The sequence below is a fragment of the Micromys minutus genome (assembly GCF_963924665.1).
Source record: "Micromys minutus genome assembly, chromosome: 1".
Classification (NCBI taxonomy): Eukaryota; Metazoa; Chordata; class Mammalia; order Rodentia; family Muridae; genus Micromys; species Micromys minutus.
The window spans coordinates 229,338,562-229,358,921 of NC_137969.1; the positions used below are offsets into that span (position 1 = coordinate 229,338,562).

Here is a 20,360-nt window from a genome sequence, read left to right on the forward strand (position 1 = left end):
ACCTCTTCTTCGAACAACTTGTCCTTCTGACGAAGGATTTTGTCATAGAGGTTCCCTCCTATAATTGAACAAAAAACAGGTTGAGTTGCTCAGTGGAGACACATCCTTGTATGTCTGTATTAATAGGGGTTTTAACAGGTGACATCAGGAAATGAAGGGTTCCGCTTCCTCCCCAAAGGAAATTAGTTCTTCCCTCCTGCGGTGTTTATTTTATTTTATTTATTTTTTACACAGGTACAAAATTTTTCTCATCTTCCTGTCAGAAATATTTGTCAAAAGTCCCCTCCCCCCAATACAAGATGCTCAATGCAAAAATGGGAACTCTCAGATTTAAAACGACCTGAGAGTGAAGATCATTCATGTAGTTCTAGGGAAATAGCTAAAAAACCAGAATGTGTTCTTTTCTAGGCTCAGATTTCTGTAGCACTTTTGTCAGTGTAACTACTGAACCTGTAGATTACACCTACGATGTACTGGTTTAGAAAGAGTGTTTATAAACAACCTCTCTTTGTACTAAAAAGTTTTCCTAAAATCTAGGGTCTACTCCTAGACTGTTTTATCATTTTACTCATTTCTTCCTGTAAAATAAGTATAAATTGCATCTTATTGTCTACCCACAGCTCCAATTTATGAATACATTTTTACAATTCTCCCTTGCAGTTGAGTAATGGAGTGTGAAAAAAAATATCATATGTTCTAGTTCCTCTTAACCCCAAAGGAAGTGAATTATGTAAGGCCCCTGCTACTTTAAAAATTACTTATGAGGCTAGACAGATGGCTCAGCTGTTAAGAGCACTAGCTGTTCTTCCAAAGGATCCGAGTTCAATTCCCAGCACCTGGATAGCAGTTCACAACTGTATGTGACTCTAGCTCTACGGGATCTGATACCCTTACACAGAACAAACATGCAGTCAGAAACACCACTGCACACTAAAATATATATATAAATCTTAAAAAAAGTTAATTGTATATTTAGGGTTATTCAGAACCAGAACTAATCACAAAGCAACAGTGCAGATGAATAAGCCAGTACCTCCTTAATGTGCAGCTCAGAAAAGGCCTCTGGAGAGTCTCATGTGTAATAAGACTGGTAGATAGGACAGCCATCTTCCAGTTAACTCCCCAAAATGACGAATACAAACGGAAAGAGGAAAGGAAATCGGTATATGTTCTCTAGGCCTTTTAGGAAACATGGAGTAGTCCCTTTGGCTATATACATTCAAATCTACAAGAAGGGTGGTACTGTAGACAACAAGGGAATGGGCACTGTTCAGAAAGGAATGCCCCATAAGTGTTACCACGGAAAAACCGGAAGAGTCTACAATGTCACCCAGCATGCTGTGGGCATCATCATAAACAGGCAAGTTAAGGGCAAGATTCCGGCCAAGAGGATCGATGTGCGGATTGAGCACATCAAGCACTCGAAGAGCAGAGACGGCTTCCTGAAGCGGGTGACGGAGAACAATCAGAAGAAAATGGAAGCCAAGGAGAAGGGCGCCTGGGTTCAGCTGAAGCGCCAGCCTGCGCCACCCAGAGAAGCGCACTTTGTGAGGACTAACGGAAAAGAGCCTGAGCTGCTGGAGCCCGTTCCCTACGAATTCATGGCCTAATGTACCAAAGGAAATAAAGAATCAGAATGCAAAAAAAAAAAAAAAAAAAAAAAAAAACCTGGTAGACAATAAGGTCTGTTATCAAACACTTGCTTCATATAAAGAGCTAACTTAATAAATCTTTAGATTTAGATTCAACAAACTCATTTATGATGAGGCAACTAAGGCACAAGGCTGTTTTCCCCAGGGTTAGAGGGCAATGAAACTCAGGATGTGAAATCAGTTAGAATTTATTTATTTTTTTCAACAACTAGGCAGAATGCAATCTATTTAAAAAAAAAAAATTGTGTTCAAGAAGCCAGAAGCCAGAATAAGGTCACACCATACTGCCTTTCTCATTTACTTATGATCTTTAGACCATGTATTAGTAGACTAGCATTAACGAAGTTAATGTAAATAAATATCCCATATAAAATCTAATTAAACATTACAGCATTTGGTACTATGTTATGTCTAAAATGGTAAACTGCCATTCTATGAAGAAAGACCCTGAAAATATACAAAGTACAACTGAAAAAATAATTTGCAGAGCCAGGAGTGGTGGCTGACACCTACAAGCGCAGCCTGAGGGAGAAATGTAATCAGTTCAAGGCCAGTGTGGGTTCTAGACTGAGTTCCCCATGAGCCTGAGATGCTTGGAGACTCACAAAAACCAAACAACAATAAAAACAGAAAGAACTCATCCCCCACCACAAAACTCAAGAATTTGACGATGGCTGAGACTGTCTAAGAAAGGATGATGGAGGGAAGCTCTCCCACTCTGAATACTATCTTGCAACTCCCCAAGACCTCAGCGATCTCTCCAGAAAGCCATTTAGAGTTTTATCGTTCCAAGTCCTTCCTTACACCCCTCTCCTGGCTGGTGCAGTGTCTCTCAGGAGGTCCCGCTGAGTCCTGCCTTACCATTACAGTACTCCAGCTCGATCAGCAGGGTGGTGTTGTCCATGAAGTGATTGTAGTAGGCAATAATGTTGTCGTGCTGCAGCAGCGCCAGAATGACAATCTCATTCAAGGCATCTCGACGCTCCTTCTCAGAAAGTCGGGTCAAATCAACTTCCTTCCACACCACCAGTGAGTCATCCTACAACACAGGAGCAGGAGCATTGTGTTTTCTTCTTGCCTGGCAGTGCACGGATCCATACCCAACCTGTGAGCCTAGAAAGAAAACCTCCTAGAGGGGCAAGGAATGACTCTTTACTCCTTTTAACAGACTGTAAAGGTTCTGCAGTTATTATAATTTGCTAAAGAACTAGGGAAACAAAGCTTCAAGGTAGTATTTTTTTCCGGCTCAGAAAGATGGTTAGTGTTTAAGAGAGTATGTTTCATTTGCAGAGACCCAGAGTTTGATTACCAGTGTCCACTTTGGGCAGCTCACAAATGCCTATAACTTTAGCTCTGGAAAGGCTGACCTCTGAAGACTTCCACTCACTTGCACATACCCACATATAGACAGTGGAAAAATAAAATAAAAATAAGGGCTGCAGAGATGGTTCAGCGATTAAGAGCACAGACTGCTCTTCCAGAGGTCCTGAGTTCAAGTCCAGCCACTACATGGTGGCTCACAACCATCTGTAATGGGATCTGATGCCCTCTTCTGGTGTGTCTGGAGACAGCAACAGTGTACTCACATACATAAAATAAATCTTAAAAAAAAAGTATATAATAATAATAAAAAAAACCTAAATCCTTTTAAAAATACAATGTGATTTTGAGGGCTGATAAGATGCTCAGTGGGTAAAGGTGATTACTATCAAATCTGAAAACTTGAACTTGGTCCCCAGAACCTGCACGGTGGAAGAACTGACTCCCACATACATGCACAAAAAAACAAAAAACAAAAAAAAAAAAACAAAAACAGAACAAACAAACAAACAAAAAAAAACCAAAAAACAAAACCAAAAAACCCCGAAAAAAATTCAAAACAATACTTTATTGCTACCCTTAATTGGTACAGTATTAGTTCCAGGTGTTAGTATTAGATGAGACTTGATCTTAGGGATTGTGTTGAGGGATGTTGGTGATCCCTATTCATAATTCGGCCTGTGGCAGAGCTGGAATATGAGGAAGAAGAGAAATGCGCAGCAGCATCTCCATCTGACAACAGGGCCTTATAAAATGCAAGTATTAAACCTGCCTGGTTTCATAAACTTAAAACTTCATGATTTTCATTTACTCTTTCTGAATAAGACCCTTCGCACAGCCCTCTGCTTTTTAAATCCTCGTTAAGTTAGAGTCACTTCCACGAAGACTGACCTACCCTTTACTCCATTTTGGGATACTTCTTTTAGCTTCTTAGTGTACCAGAACTGACATTAACGTTCCTTTAAAATACCTCAGCAAGGCCTTTCAAACTTGCTTTTGGAAAACTTCAAACTTTTTACCATACATGTAAATATGACTCCTTCTCAGGCCTTGCACACGGATAGTCCTCAGTCCTTTTTTCTCCTTTGGATATCCACACCTGGACAGTCCTCAGTCCTTTTTTCTCCTTTGGATATCCACACCTGAGACCCTGTTACTAACATGACTGGCCTTCTTGCTGAACTATAACCTAGAGGGAGAGGGTTGTTTCTAAGAAGCTTTGTAAGTTCATATCTTATAAATACCATGTGACAGAGATAACGTCATACAGTTCTGAGAACTGTGATAAAATTAACTCAAAGCTAGTAATCGGGTTTAACATAATATATAAGACAAAGATAGGAAACTGGTGCTCAAACCTTGAGTAAGTGAGCCACTTAAATATACTGACTAAAAACCTAAAAAATAAAAGTGATGTTCATTTTTGGCCACAAATAAGAATGCAGACGACTACAGATGATAATGTTCACTAATGGGTTCCTGGAATAGAAGGAACACAACGATAATTTCTTACAACTGCCTTTCTTCCATCTTTCAGTCTTAGATATATGCTGGGGGCTGGATGTATGGCTCAATGGTAGAATACCTTCTGAGGATTGACAGAGCTTGTTTTATAGCTAGCACAAAAAGTGCTGGCTGAGAGCAGACACTAGAATTGCAGGTGCATGAATCACCTTCTGCAACCTCAGCAAGTTCTCATTAAATGTTTACCCTAAAGCTAGAGCTGTAATGCTGTAGCGATTAAACCCAAGTTATGGCTAGTTTTGGGGAATAGAATCATTACTGCAGGGCTTTAAATCAGTACACTTTCTTAATTTTGTAGTCAGTGATCCATGGGTTACTCCAAAGGTTGTGAACTTATGCAGGAAGGTGGGAAAAATGACTTCGCTTCTCTAGGTTCTCAAAGAAAGGGGTCTCTGTTTCCCCAGAACCAGCTACACCAATAAAGTATTTGTCTTATATAATCACTGAAGAAAAGGCAAGGAGAAGACAAACAAACAAGCAAGGAAGCAAAAAACAAGACACAATGATTTTTCTGGTGATCAAGGAACTCCTCCAACTGAGTGATCATTTATGAAAAAAAAAAAAGTTAACTACAGAAGTAGCCGAGAGTGTTGTAATCTGTGGCTATCTCTCTCCATCCCGACCTTGAACAGCTATATGAAAGGAAGTAAGCTTTTATAGTCTGTTCCTAATGTGAGAAGCTCCTTCGTTTGGGTCTCAGAATAGCTTTTAAAACGGTGAAGAAGCTCTTGGGGGTGTGGGAGAAGGCAATTACAAATGGGAAAACTACAACTCAAAAGACCGCTCAGTGAGTGACTCGCTCAGTTCGCCCAGTGACAGCAGTGATCAAACCAATTTCCCAGAGCAGGTGAGGCGAAAGCACGGTGGGGCCCCTGAGACATAAACCCCAAGGGACGCCTGAACATAGAGGTCTCAGGGCAAGCAGCGCTATAAAGCGGGACCAGGAAAGAGGGCGCGGGGAGGCCCGGCAGCGGCCGGAGCCGAGGGCCGCTACCTCGGTGCGGCGGTACAGCGTGGCCTCCCCAAAGGCGCCGCGGCCCAGGACGCGGATGGGGATGTAGTGCAGCTCCTCCTGCTCCGCCGCCCCGCCGGCTCGGGGCCCCGGACTAGCGCTGGGCCCCGGACCCGAGTCCCCGCCACTCCCGGACTCGCTTCCGAAGTCCGAGTTGATGGAATCGCAGTGTCGCTCATACTCGCCCAGCACGGACATGGCGGAGGCCGCAGCTCCGCAGGACCCTCCTGCGTATCCACGGCGGGCAGTGCCGGCCGCGTAGCGCCTCACTGGCCTCAGACGCCAGTCACCGGCTTAGGCGGCCCAGCGGCCCAGGGAGCTTCCATGGTGGCTCCTGCCCCCTGACCCGGAAGCAGTTTCGCGGTGTTTCCGGCTCCCTGGGATTTTTCCTCCGCCTTCGCGTGCCCACTTGTTGCAGATGCGTCCTGCACACCCTGGGGCATCGCTGGCCTTCGCACCTGTGAATGTCTTGTAAGCTGAAGAGCGACCACACAGCGGACTTGCAAACTGCTTCCCTACAGACCCTACCAGCTCTCCAGTTCGCGCCAGACTTTGGAGGTGGTTCAGGCGTCAAGTTAGTCCCAAGAGCTCTGACTGTTAGCAGTCACTTGACTCGTTGGGCATGTCTTGTTTGTAGAGATATTGTAGTAAAGATAATAGAGTAAGCTAAAAACATTTGACTTCTGACATCTCAGTCAGTAGGTTAGGATCTTTCTCCTAGGACCACCATAGGTCCGCTCTTGACGACTTGTAAAATACCTTAGCCCCACTTGATGCCATTTTTTCATTTTCCCCTCCCTTCTCATCTTCCAGATTCAATATGAAGCATTTCTGAAACATCAGATGCCAGACATTCACCGTATTTGAGAAAAGAGAATGGATATCAAGGGAACCGCAATATCATCAATACAGTTTCATTATGTTACTTTAAACAACTTCATAACTACTGTGAACTTTAACAATTCTTTTTTTTTCTTTAAGTCTAAAGTTGCAGGACTATGACCACCACAAAATTACCTAAGTGGGGACTATGCTAAAGAGTTTTGTTTCGTTCTTGTAGTATAGCCCCAAATCCTTACAATACTATGAACACAAGGTGTATGTGTCTGTTGGGGGTGGGGTGGGGACCAGGTTTTTACCTGATACAGCTAGTTAGGAGGAGCTCTAGAGTCAAACCCTGCAGTCTGGTCCCCAAATTAGGAAAGGGCAGGGTGTGATGAAACTCAGAGGTTATGGGGCTGGTGCCAATACACTTGTTGGGTAAAAGCAGGAAGTACCTTTTGTATGTGGTACAGTTTGCTATATCATGCGGACAGTGGAAAACTAAAGCAAAGGACTATGTGATTAGAGCTCTATGTAATCAAGTCTGTGTATGCATATATATGATGGTGGGTTGTGCTTCCATGACACACATGTGGTGGTCAGGATAATTTTGTAGTTTCTTTCTTTCTACCATGGGTTCTGAGGATTGAATTCAAGTTGCCAGATTTGTATGTCAAGAACCTTAACCCAGAGTCATTTTACTGGCTTTCAGTGCTCTAATCTTCTGAGGAAATCTGCTTAAGCTTCCTTTCTCTAGCACAGTAACTAAAACATCCTTTTGCTTAAGTGCCCAGCTCACTTATTACTTTGGTCACCTTAGGGAAAGACCTAATTTCCATTTTACAAAGAACTCAGAAAGCCATGTAGAGAACAGAGACGGGGGGGGGGGGGGGGGGGGGGGGAGGCGATCAGCTAGGCGGCAATTTCTGTTCTAAGAGGTACTGAGGCAGTCTCACTGAGTGAAGAGGTTCAGATTTCAGAACTCCATCTGGGGGACATTTAGGCTTGGTGATCAGGTGGAACGTGGTAAGGCAGATGCAGGAAGTCTGGGAGTTTGGTCTAGGTTAACTCAGTAGATCTCAAACACAGGAGGAGGACAAGATTGGTGTGGTATGAAGGCTGAGTTCATACTCTACACTTCATCAGTGTTCCATTTAATATTCGGTGACATTTAGCAATGCATCTGGATAGTAGACCACTGTAGACTTCTGTTGTCTGAATCTGTCTGGATCCAGTATTTACATTATGTAATGATAGTCTGCTTGTATGATGCTCACACTGAACTAAATCTAACTCCTTTTCGCGTCTAGTCCAAACTAACACAGGCCTCCCAACCCATTACCATGGCCATTTTAAGGATGCTTATCTATCACATTTTGATGTTTACAGCTTTTATTGCTATTTCCATTTGTTAGAACGCCAACCCCATGAGAGCTTGGGCCTTGCCTTTTCATTGCTATCTATCATCAGTATACAGAAACCTGTGTGGCCTAATAGTAAAGACTTAAAAAACAAAACAAAACAAACATGCCCAGGGGGTGGGGGATTGTTGAATGACTATCAGGTTGTTACCCACAAGTCTGTCACACTGCCTTACTGAGAATGCCTGTTCACTAATGTTGCTTTCTGAATGCCCTAGGTTATACAAGTCTTTCTGATTTTGAGTTCTCTTATTTAACAAACACGGGTAGTACCTTCATGTGCCAGGTGCTGGGTTGTACAACACAGAATAAACATGGGTCCTACCCTCATGGGGCTCATAGTCTTCCAAAGAACAGGAAATAACAAGGCAGTAATAAATTTGTGTAGGTAAGCGCTTTTCAAGGTTCCCAGAGGTATTTAGAAGGTGTGGATGGAAGCTGAACTTGCTGGTTATGGTTCTCAGGAATACCCAAATCAAAGTATTAATAGTGACGAGCAGGCACTGTGAGAATAAAATTGCCTCTTATTTATCTAGGCACAGTAGATTTTAGCTAAACTACTCTGTTAAACAGAGTAGAAAGTCATTATATATTTGAGCTGATATGATGGGGAAAATCAGATTACTTAAAATTATAAGCATTAACTTTCAGTCCAAGAAATTAAGTCTTGCGGAAGTCTAACAATTCATCTTCTTACTCCTTTTCATTGAAGAACTATTTAGCTGTCTTTAACTTGACTGCCTAAAACTGAATGGCCTTAATTATAATGCTTATATATCTGAAGTTTAATTAGTGGAATGTCCTTTTGCATCTTAGAGTATACAGAAAGTTCACGCCAAATTCATTAGAATGAACTAAAATTAATTTTAATTTTTTTGAGACAAAACTTTCATGTTGCAACCCAAGCTGGCCTGGAACTATGTGGCATACACTAGCCTCAAATTTACAATATGCTTCCTGCTTCAGCCTCTCAGTGCTAGGTGTTAGTCACATGCCCAGCCTAAAACTAACCTGTAAATACCCATAAATCTTGAGCTCCTCAACATTTATTTTAAAGGCCTTTGGTCAAAACAGACCATTTTCATATTTTAACAAACGAACAATATAGTATGTTGCCAGTTACTAATTTGTGAACGGCAAACCACCAGGACCCATAAAATTACTGGAAAAATTTGGTCACCAAAGACCAAAGTCTGCACTTCCACTGTCTGCTGTTAGAGCCACTAACACTGGCCTTCAAAGGGTTTATATTAAAATAGGAAACATGGCTCATTTTTACTTTGATGATATGATGGCAATAATATTTATAACATACTAGTTAAATGCATTGCTGATACTTATTTCCTCTTTTTACTTTTTTGTGACACTGCAACATTTTAAATTATGTATGTGGCTCATGTATGGGAGGACATCACCAAACAATTTATAAAGTATGTAAATATAAATTCCATTGTTGGAACATTCATTTCTAAGTGTTTTATTAATTATTTTTATTTGTATGTATGAGTTGAGTGTAAATACATACAAATAAATGTTTGTATGTATTCATTTGCCTCCATGTGTATACATACAGTAGTATATGTTTATACCTGGTTGCCCATAAAGCTCAGCAGGCACTCATGGAACTGGAAGTACAATGTGGGTACTTCCACATTTAATAGGAAGCAAACAATTAATAATGCTCTTCTGCAAGAGCAGCAGCAAGTGCTTTTTACCACTAGGCCATCTCTTCAGTCCCTATTTATCAGTTTTGCTGAGCTCACTAAGCTCTCTAAAGCATCAGTGAGAAAACACTTCAGTGTGTATGTATGCACATACAAGTTACAGGACAGCCTTTTGTGTCATTCCTCAGGAGCCATCCATCTTGGTTCCTCTGAGACATAGTCTCTCACCAAGACCTAAAGCTCAGTGATTAGGCTAGGCTTACAGGCAGGCCAAAGAGCCCCAAGGATTCACCTGTCTCTGCCTTTCCAGTACTGGGATTAGAAGCACAGGTCACCTCTTATAATCAAGCTTCTTACACAAGTGCTAAGAGTCAAACTCAGGTGTTCATGATTCTGTACGCTCATGACTTATCTTCTCAGCTCCCACCATGCACTTTTTAAAAATTATTTTATTTATATGTGAGTACACTGTAGCTGTCTTTAAACACACAAGAAGAGAGCATCTGATCCCATTACAGATGGCTGTGAGCCACCATGTGGTTGCTGGGAATTGAACTCAGGACCTCTGGAAGAGCAGTCAGTGCTCTTAACCACTGAGCCATTTCTCCAGCCCCCACCATGCACTTTTTGATGTTAAAATATACTTGGCCAGGTATAGTGATTCATCCATTCAAACACAATTTTTGGACGATTGAGTCAAGGAGACTACTATGAGTTTGAGGCCAGTCTAGCTTACACAGATTCTGTCTTAAACAACAAAACAAAAAACTGGAAAACCGTGTTAAAAAAAGATTCACAGTAGGCTATGGATTTACAAATAAACTGTATGTATGTGTGGACAGCTAGTGATCTATAAAACACTTCATGTTGGCTTTTAGAAAGAAGATTCATGGGGAGATGGAGAGATGGCTCAGCAACTTAAGAGTACTTGCTGCATTTCCAGAGGACCCAAGTTTGATTCCCATGGCAGCTCACAACTGTCTATAACTCCAGTCCCAGGAGATCTGACACCTTCTTATGGCTTCCCCAGGTGTGCAGACATATATGCAGGCAAAACACACATAAACATAATAAAAAATTTAGAAGCAATTTTTACAAAAAATATTAAGAAGTGAAAGGGGAGGAGAAATTGCCCTTTGTTGTCTGTGGTGCAGTTTACCCAGAGAGGCCCCCCCCCAAAATAAATGAATAAAAGCAAAGTCAAAACACCCTAGGGTTTTACACTTCTGGAACAGAAGCAAGGAACTCTGGGGAAAAAACTCCTCATCGAACTCCAGTGGTAGCTGCAAGAAAAAAAGCTACAGAGCTTACAGTCCAGACCCTCTGAGGACATACAAGGAAATGACTAGTGACATAAGAAATATATGTATGTAAAAGTTGCTAGTTCAAATACAAACTTTATCCATCTGGAGTAAATCAGTGACAACATTTTTTTTCTTTAATTCATCAGGTTTAACTCCATGTACTTTAAAAAGCAGCAATATAGAGGAATCGTTGCTAACCCAGACAAAAGGGGCACTAAAGATCAACAGACAAGTACAACTCAATGGTTTCTGCTAGCCTTTATTTGTGAAAGTTTACACAAAAATCTCCAACAGGTGAGCCTGTATAAATCCCACATGCCTCTTCCCATTAACAAAGAGAAGATAGCTCTGATGGGGGGGGGGGGGTTCAGGACAATGGTATGGAACAAGGCTTATTGAAACTATATTCTCTGATTATTTTGAATATGCTGAAAATGGAGGGAAGCAGATATTATACCTGTTTATGAAGCTGATAAGCTTTTGTGCTAGCCTGCTGTCAAAGGCAAATGCTCTTCAAGCACAATGTCCGAGTTGGTTGTGTTTGGCATGAATTAAAACAAACAGAAGGACGAAAGAATTTCAGTTCTACAAAACTTAAGTTTACAGTTGTTCTTGGAAACAAAAACATGGACAAAATGCTCTATTTTCTCCTCTCTGAGAATATTTTTCATAACAGAAAACTAATAAAGTGGCTGTCATTGCTCCTTAAAGAGGGGAAGGCACAAGTCAGAAAATAGGAGTCTCTTGTCAGGCTAATGGTTTTGCATTTAAAAGTCCACAGATGGATTTTTGACCCAAGTTTATTCTTTTGTTTATTCTTTTCATACTTAAATTGTTCTTCTGTCACTTGATATATGAATGTTACAGATTTCTGATCATCTGCTGTTGCCATGGTGAGGACTTGAATGCTAAGATTTTAGAAGTGAGACCTATCATTTTTCAACAGCAGATGGCACTGTTGTACCAGAGAACACTTGATGCCATGCATGAGGAGTTCAAGGGAGTCACAAGACAAAGGCTTTTGAGTTTATAGTAACTGGAACCTTAACAGAATAACCTGAGATCGAACCACATAAATCAATCCTGTTCACCTTCGTACTTCATCCAGGTCATTTTAGCGGTGTTCTCTGATAACTTCAATATTCTACTTCTTTACCGTAAGCAACACGGGCCTAAGTCCTGTAATTCTCAGAACTGCAATTAAGACAAGCCCTATAATAACAGGTCATCAGGGTTAAAAGATTACCCACTTTCCCGGGAGTGGGAGAGACCTTAGCTGATAAATGAGTATTTCTACCGTTTACAAGCATTTGTACCTACTCTCCCCCCTAGTGCTGGCAGTCAGGCCCAGAGCCTTTCATGTTCTACCTACCACCCTGAGGTACACACTCCAGAACTGCCTAAAACTCCCAGATGAACCTTGGCTTTGTTTTTACATGTATTTTCAAGTATTAACTATCTGTGACTTTTCCAGATGTCCAAGTTAAACTCCGTATGTCCAAGTCTCAGAGATAACACTGAAGAACAGGAATTAGATCAGTGATTGGCCATGCATGAAGGGCTGGTAAAATGTACTCATGTTTCCTGGTAGAAGTTATGTGAAAAGTTCAAGCAACCACCCATTTGATCGAGATGGACTCAACACACAGAGAACTCAACAGTGAGGTGAACAAATGATCCACATAGAAAAAAAAAAAAAAGCCACCAACAGACATTTCACTGACAAGGACATGGATGCAAATGACAAGCACAAGAAAGGATGCTCAACACCATCTGCCATTAGGAAATGCAAATTAAAACCATAATGAGATTTACAGGCACCTACTCAAGGGGCTATGTTAAAATAACAATGATAAAGACTGACAAGAATGTGGAAACGTAACATGCTATGCCACTCGAGACAAGAGCAGGGAAGCTTCTTTTAGAACTACATGTGCTTCCCACACAGCATAGCAAGTGCCCTCTTAAGCATTTATCCCAGAGGGATGAAAACTTACATTCACGTAAGAACTTTAGTAGTTAAGGGCCAAATCTCCAGGCCCAGCTATATGACCTTTAAGCACAATGCAGTGCCATCCATAACCAGGAGGAAAATCAGGATGTGCAACACCTCGGCGGGTCACCTCATGGGAATTATCCTGAGTGGAGAAAGTCAACCTCCAAAGGTTATACTCTTGATGACCCATTTACATAACAAGTTACAAAGGTTCAGAACCAGTGAGCAGATTAGGGAGCCAGAGCCTAAGGTGAAGAAGGGAGTGGCTAGCTACAACAGTGCAAAATGAAGACCACGTGATGGAACTACTCTACCTTGAAATATGACCGACAGAGTCTACAGGTGATAAACTAGACAGAACTAAACACACATACACAAAGACTTCAAGCAGTTGAGCACAAACATTTTAATGGTCTAAAATGAGATTTTCTTTTAAGAGATTATCTACAGTTCAAAGCTCACTTTTTTATGTGTCCCACCCATGACCCTTTTAGAAGAGATAAAATTATGAAGGATATCACCAAAAGCTCTGTAAACATTTCATCTTAGGACCAAGAGAAGTTCAAGGTGTTTTCACAAGGAAACCAAAAAGACAACTGATATGAAAGAGCTGACCTCGGTCAGAGGAATCTTGGGAAGAGAACTAGAGTGAAGGACCAAGGTGATGAGCAAGTGGGAGACAAAAAGCAAACAGCTCAAACAGATCCTGTGAGGCGACCCAGGATGAATGCTGGCTTTGGCGTTATCTGGGTAACCCCTATTTGTTGTTTTGTTTTTTTTTCATAGGCGACTTTAATAATCTTGTTGCAAAACCAGTCCGAATCCTACTGCTTTAAAAAGTCCTCGTTGACTTGTTGGGTGTAGGTAGTGCCCATGTTCTCCCACACCAAAAGAATCAGTTCTGGCAAGAAAGCTCAGCTGTGCCTTGATGATACTGTTAGCGGCTTGGCCTTGAGTTAGGCCAGGCCCAACCCAGCGATGTTCTGCTGGCTCCAGGGGACAGAATATTGAGCCTCTTACTCTATCAACTTCTTGGCCTTGAAGAAGCGACGCAGGTAGAAGACCTGCCATGTGGCTAGTCCAATGAGGCAGAACATGGAAAAGATGCTGAAGTACAGGACACGGGTGTTTGTGGACTCTAAAGAAACAAAACAATACAAAAACATTGTAAATGGAATGAACTAAGTTGCTTCAGTTGGCTAAACAATGGCCAGGGAGGAAAGACAATTAATTAACCTCATTTTGTCCGTAAGTCTCAGGTTCAAACAATTAAAGAAAGCAAGCAAGCAAAAGTGGGTAGGAGAACACACCTGTGATTTCAGCACTTGAGAGGCTAAGACAGGAGGATCCTGAGTCAGGCCAGCCTGGGCTACGCAGCAGAACCCTGATAAGAAGCAGTACCTCAGTGGTACACCACTTTCTTAGCATGCACAAGGCTATGAGTTCCAGCTCTAGCTCTGTTTCCTTGTGCTTTGTTTTGAGTCCCATTTAAAACATTAAAAATTACAAGTTGGTATCACTTTGCTACAAGCTAACCAAACATAAGGTCATTTACACATCACAAAAAAAAAATTAATTCTTCTGAAAACCTAGTTAGCTGATTTACCTTTTAGTAACAATAGCCCTGAAGAAGCAATTGTCTTTCCCTAAATCATATTCCACTTTTCCCAAATTGAGAAATACTCTAGTATTCAGTGTCCAGAGTCTGTCTCCTTTCTAGCTCACTCACCATTGGTGTCCCTCATCTCCTCTTCACGCTTCTTCATGTAGGCAAAGTCATTAACAATGGACTCTGAAAGGTCCTCGAGCCGTCTTAACTCCACCTCCAGTGGTTTAAGTTTCTCGACTTTTGCAATCTGGAAAAGATCAGAATTAGAACCCGACTCCCTGAAACCACTGCTCAAGTAAAGAACACCAAAGCACAAAACAAAACAGACACCCGGAGGAGCAGAGTCTCCTCCTTTCCAGCCTCGCACTGCACTATACCTGTAAAGAAGTAGTGTAGGGCAGGAGCTAGCCAGTGTTGGATGGAGCCCAAAAGAAGTGGGGGAGGGGTGTGAACAGAATGCACCATCTACATGTCTGTATACACACTCAAGTCTTCTATCAATCATCCTAAGGTATTTTAAAATTCGGCTTCCTTTCTCTAAAAACTGTACTTTTCCACCTTCTATCTTTAATTCTGATTAAGATTTCTTTAAGATATGTGTAGTAGTGATTCATGTAAACCCAGCATTCAGGAAGATCTCCAGAACAAGGTAGGCCTAGAGTACAAAAAAGATTTCAAAACAAGGCTAGGGAGATGCTGTAATAGGCTCAGTGAATGGTCACTTGCTATGCAAGCAAGAATACCCACGCTCATCTTCAGCATCCATGTTTTTAGGAGTTGGGCATGGTGATGCATTCTTGAAACTTCAACTTTGCATTGTGGGGTGGAGACATGAAGGTGAGGGAGGACCCTAACTGAAATCGTGAGTTGAAAGCTGGGCGAGACATTCTATTTCAAAAAAAGAGTTGGAGAGCAACAGAGGAGGGTGCACCACTTCCAGCAAAACCACTTCTTTACAGGTACAGTTCAGTGGAAGGCTGAGATTCTGTTTCTCCAGACTCCTGACTGTAATAACACCCCACATTGCCTTTTCATTCTCTGGTAGGCTACAGACAGAGTCATATTAGGTCAAATGTACACAGAAGAAGAAAGCATGTGTACCTATGGTATCACAGAGTAACTAAAAAACAAAACCAAAAAACCAACAGGAGGATCCTGTTTGCATATATAAGTCGTATAACACTGGGCTTGATTATGTTCAGAGTTAAGAGAAATCATACAGTTGCTCAATAAAACCACCCTAAATCTACCTTGATAGCTCTTTAGTTCTCTTTCAGAAGCAGCTATAGTTACCAACTCACCATAAGGTTTTTCAGACCCTATTAGAAGATATAGTGTTTACAATTTTATAGCTTTTCTAGCTGAGGGTCCAAGGTTGCTATTAACCTAGTATTTATCTGCACAAAATTCCCCAAGGAAAGCCAGGAGTAGTGGTACATGTCTTTAATCTCAGTACCTGGGAGGCAGCAGCAGGCAGATCTCTGTAAGTTCAAAGCCAGACAGGTCTAGATCGTGAGTTCCAGGACAGCCAGGGCTACATGGTGAGATCCCATATCAAAGAAACAACAACAAAACCCCCAAACCAAACAAATACCCAAGGAAAAGGTATTAATAAGACATATAATAAACCAAACTTAGTCTGTTTAACATCTTCCCCCTTGCTCTGTACTTCCCCATCCAAAGTTTCCCTAACAAGACAGAGAAAGGCAATAGTACAAAACTTCTCAGACATCAATTATTTAAGGGTCCCCAAATAGAAACTTGCAAAAAGGAACTGGAAGTGAAACTGGGTTGTGCTCTGCCAGCTAGAAATATATATGTATATGTGTGTATATATATATATATATATATATATATATATATATATATATATATATATATATATATATATAATTAAATATTTATATATTTGCCATATGTACACATACATACATACATACATACATACATACATACATACATACACACACACACACACACACACACATGCTAAGGATTGTTGTCAATGAGGCTGGCCTGGGTTATAGAGTGAGAAAACACACACACACACACACACACACACACACGCACGCATGCATTTGGGAGGTAAATCAGGAGGATCTGAGGCTCTAGGGCAGCCTTGACTACCATACAATAAATCTGAGGAGAGCCTAGGTAAGCTACATAAGACCTTAAACAAACAAACAAATGGATGAATTAAAGGTGAACAATTATACTAGGTCAGAGGGGTCTGGTTAAATTTCTCAGACTAGTAAAGTTTGAGAACTTTCCAGTTTTCCCACTGCTACTACTCTCACGTTTGTAGGCAAAAGCATAACCCTTTAAAAGAAATTCCACGTGTGCTCTCCAGAAGACCCTTGCCCAGGACTAAACATCAGTCTCTATGCATAGTCAGTTCAAATATAAAAAGCAAAATCTCATGGCTGGGCCCAAGCTTCACTAGCATGCACAAAGCCTTGGGTTTGATCCCCAGTGCTGCAAGTAAAATTTGAAAGGAAACAAAAATCTACCACCACCCTAACAGCTGTTCTGATTGTCTAAATGCCTGACTTAATGCTCCAAGTTCTAGAAGAACACCAGCTTGTATGTTTCATGAAGACAGACCAGTACTCTGCTTTATTCCCCCTAAGGCTGAAAATAAGCCCCCCACACACCAAAAAAGCTTGATAAAGGCAGACCATGACAATGTGAAACAAATATTCCAGTAGGGGGTGCAGTGCGACTCTCCTGATATATTCATGTAGCCATTAAATAATCAGCGTATTAGAGGAACTAGGTACTCATTTTATGAGTCCATCATTTTACAGAGAAGGAAACTAAGCATTCCACAGTCACTCAAACTTTTTAGTAGCAGACTATAATTTTCAGTGGCAGACCAGACTAGACTAAGATGGTCTCTTGAATCTCTACCCAGGCTCAGGCATTTATTTAGCATCAAGACAGAAAATATGGGCTATACGACAAAACTAAAGAACATAATCCTTGAGTTCAGAAGCATACTATGTCTTTCTACCCAATCCTACTTACCTTCAAGTGCTAACTATGAAGACTCTCCTGTCACCCCGTCTATGACACCTCTCTCCCAACCCTGAAGCTATGACTGGTACAATCAGCACTCATACGCTGCCCCATTCATTCATTATAGTTCTGACTTGTATCTTGAGTCCAGCTCCAAGAGATTACCTAACATGCAGCACTGGCTTCAAAGGAGCCAGCTTTCTCAAGTACTGTGGCTCCTTAAGCACGTGCTTTATGTTTGAAGGGAACTCTGCCTCTCTTCTCCATAAAGCCCAAAATCCCACAATATTTACCACTTTAACATGACTAATTCATATTGCTTAGAAAAAAAACTAAAGCCATGTGGCCTTTCCCTGACTATGTACCTTCAGAGCATCAATAAATTAAGCTTTTCCTAAAATGGATCTATGTCTGCCACTCTGATAATAACTTGCATTCAGAGAGTTCCCAGATGTATCTGGACAGGTACTGAGAAGATCACTAAGTTGCAAGCGAAAAACTAAAACTTAGTAAGCTCAACAGCTTCAAGATTCATGGAAAAAGCCTCCTGCTGCAGTCACAGTAATCTGCTACCTTCATGGCCTGCCTCAAAAAGCCATCAGTTCCCATAAGCTCCATAGGCTAAACAATAAATGCAAGGGGCATGAAGTCTAACACAAGATTAAGAACAAGATTCAAGGACCAATTCCCAGGCACAGGGGAGGTGCACAAATCACAAGCCTGTTCCCACCAGTTCAGGAAGCCAACCAAGAGGCTGTCTGAGCTGGGTTCATAGAACAGTGCCAATCTCAGGCACTGAACTTGAGAGCTCTCACTGGCAATGTCCAGGATGGCTCAGAGAAAGGAGGCAAAACCCTAGGTTCAAGTGCCTTCCTCCTTCCTACAGCATTCAGAGAACCAGAACATTTGGAAATTCTTTAGCTGTGGCCTCAACTGTGTTTGGGGCACCTACTGATAGAATGGCAGACTAACAGAATCTAGCTAAAACAGGACTTCCTTATGTTGAAAGTGCGGACATCTACAGGAAGAAAGGTCATGCACAGTCAGAAGTTAGGGCACAAACTGCCTTTGTCCCCCCCCCCCCCCCCCAGTTACACAATTAGGGAATCTATCCCTGTAAACAGCTACTCTACTTGACAAAAGAACAAGCTGCTTTTAAAAAAAAAATTAGAAAACAAAAAGGCTAGATTCATATACTGAATCTAAGAGATACTGCCATAACTCTTGCAGAGGCAAGGCAGTAGCAGAAGTCCTTAAAACACAAGGGACCAAATATCGACTTCTGTGTACAGAGTACTCTTTCTCTTTACATTATAGCCAGTGTTCTGTCTCCCAGATATAAAATACTCTATATTAACACTATATAGCAATTTTACTAAGTCCCTCATAACATTTCAAACAGGCTATTGTGTTACTATGTCCCACTATTAAGACAGTGATTAGGCTGAGTGTGGTGATACAGGCTGGCAGTCCTAAGACCTTAGACAAGCTAAAATAATCAGACATATTAAAACAAATGATGGTTTGAACTTAGCTAGGGGGCCTGCATAGTTGAGTTCCAGGCCAGCTTGGGCTATATGATGAGGTTCTGTCTCAAACAATCAAGCATTACTGAATTTTATAGGACAACAGAGGATTTTGGAACTGAGTCCACATTCTTGAGATGTTGGATGTGAAGAAAATTAAAGAAATATGATGCCTTCTTGATGTGAAATAGTTCAAATCCTTTTGGGATAAAGGGTCTCCATTATCTCCAGAGCTTAAAATTAAATGTCTCAAAAACCCTAAATATGCTCAGTGCTCTCTGGCAATTAACCAACTAGAGAACAAAATGTTTCTGTTGTCCTTATCTCAGCATAGGAGTTATTAGCCTGGGACAAGTCACAGCTATTTCTAAGCAAGGTCCAAAGAGTCTAGGAGATTAGCCACAGACCCCAAAACTGACTGATTTTGGCCTGTCATAGCTACTCTGCTTTTGCCTCAATCTGTGCTGGTGTTGGGACCTGGGAGGAGGGAGATCATTAAAGAAAGTGGTGGGGAAGAGTTCGTGATCAGGAAGCAGAACCTTAGAGCTGTGTTGTAATCATGTGCGTAAAAAGCTTAGGATACGCCAGACATCCGAAGCAGGAAGCAGGCAAAGGAAGCGATGTAGTTCCTTTCCTCTAGGGATTCCCCTCTTATATTAAGCAGAAGGTCAGAAAAGATAAAACCCTTTCCCAGTGTTAGTAACACCTAGGGATACTGGAAATGCCAGAAATTTTGGTTCCTGTGCGATGTGGTACGATGGTACACACACACCACTCTTTACAAAAGTCAAAGTGACACCATTGTTTTGGGGAAAATATGCTATGTTTTCAGTTTAACAGGGCTTCAGGTACCCCGTAATTTAATACATACTTAATGACAGAAAAAAGTTACAAGTTATACAGTAGGAAGCAATGTCTCTGTTTCATAGAATTATCCAAGGGTAGAAAAAGCAGCTGCAATGACACACTGCAAACACTGTACCTATTTTTGTCATTCAAAAGAGCTATATTTCCAACACTCCAAGGCTCGGGGGACATGTCTGAGAAGGTCTGGGGGCATCAGAACAAGGAGAGTGGGGGGTGTAGTCAAAACACACACACACACAATTTCTCAAAAAGTAAAATCTTTTCCTAGTATTTTATATCTCATAAAAAGTTTAACATGTTGTAACAGTTAACAAGATTCTTCAGAATCTTGAAGAGTTAAGATTTCACTTTTTCTGGGTGGTAGTGGTATAACCTTTAATCCAAAACTTGGGAAACAGAGGCTGGTGGATCCCTGTGAGTTCCAGGCCAACTTGACCTGCAGAATGAGTTCCAGGACACCCAGTACTACACAGAGAAACCCTGAACACTTGAGCAAGAAAGAAAGAGAACTCTGTGGACTTACAGTCGCTGTGCTACCACTTCCTGACGCACAGCCAACCACTTCCTATCGGCTTCCATTTTAGGACATTTTCCTCCTAAAATCTTGACAGGGCAATGTCTGTTC

General features: G+C 41.4%; 3 protein-coding genes across 3 annotated transcripts in view; 1 reads left to right on the top strand and 2 right to left on the bottom strand.

Annotated features, from left to right (window-relative positions):
- Nucleotides 1-5,836, bottom strand: part of NEK9 (NIMA related kinase 9) — a 41,799-nt gene extending 35,963 nt beyond the window's left edge. Inside the window, exons 1-3 of the mRNA XM_080909590.1 lie at nt 5,491-5,836; nt 2,514-2,691; nt 3-58 (exon numbers count right to left, since the gene is read on the bottom strand). Coding sequence (XP_080765716.1) covers nt 3-58; nt 2,514-2,691; nt 5,491-5,706 — 450 coding nt within the window. The 5' untranslated portion in view covers nt 5,707-5,836. The remainder of the gene's footprint in view (nt 1-2; nt 59-2,513; nt 2,692-5,490) is intronic.
- LOC308420412 (large ribosomal subunit protein eL21-like) lies at nt 1,128-1,610 on the top strand (the record flags this gene model as incomplete). The annotated part of the gene is made up of 1 exon (XM_080916422.1): nt 1,128-1,610. The coding sequence occupies one exon, from the start codon at nt 1,128-1,130 to the stop codon at nt 1,608-1,610; it is 483 nt and encodes a 160-aa protein (XP_080772548.1).
- A 5,126-nt stretch (nt 5,837-10,962) lies between the features above and the next one.
- TMED10 (transmembrane p24 trafficking protein 10) overlaps nt 10,963-20,360 on the bottom strand; it is a 30,861-nt gene continuing 21,463 nt past the window's right edge. Inside the window, exons 4-5 of the mRNA XM_080917393.1 lie at nt 14,445-14,571; nt 10,963-13,853 (exon numbers count right to left, since the gene is read on the bottom strand). Coding sequence (XP_080773519.1) covers nt 13,732-13,853; nt 14,445-14,571 — 249 coding nt within the window. The 3' untranslated portion in view covers nt 10,963-13,731. The remainder of the gene's footprint in view (nt 13,854-14,444; nt 14,572-20,360) is intronic.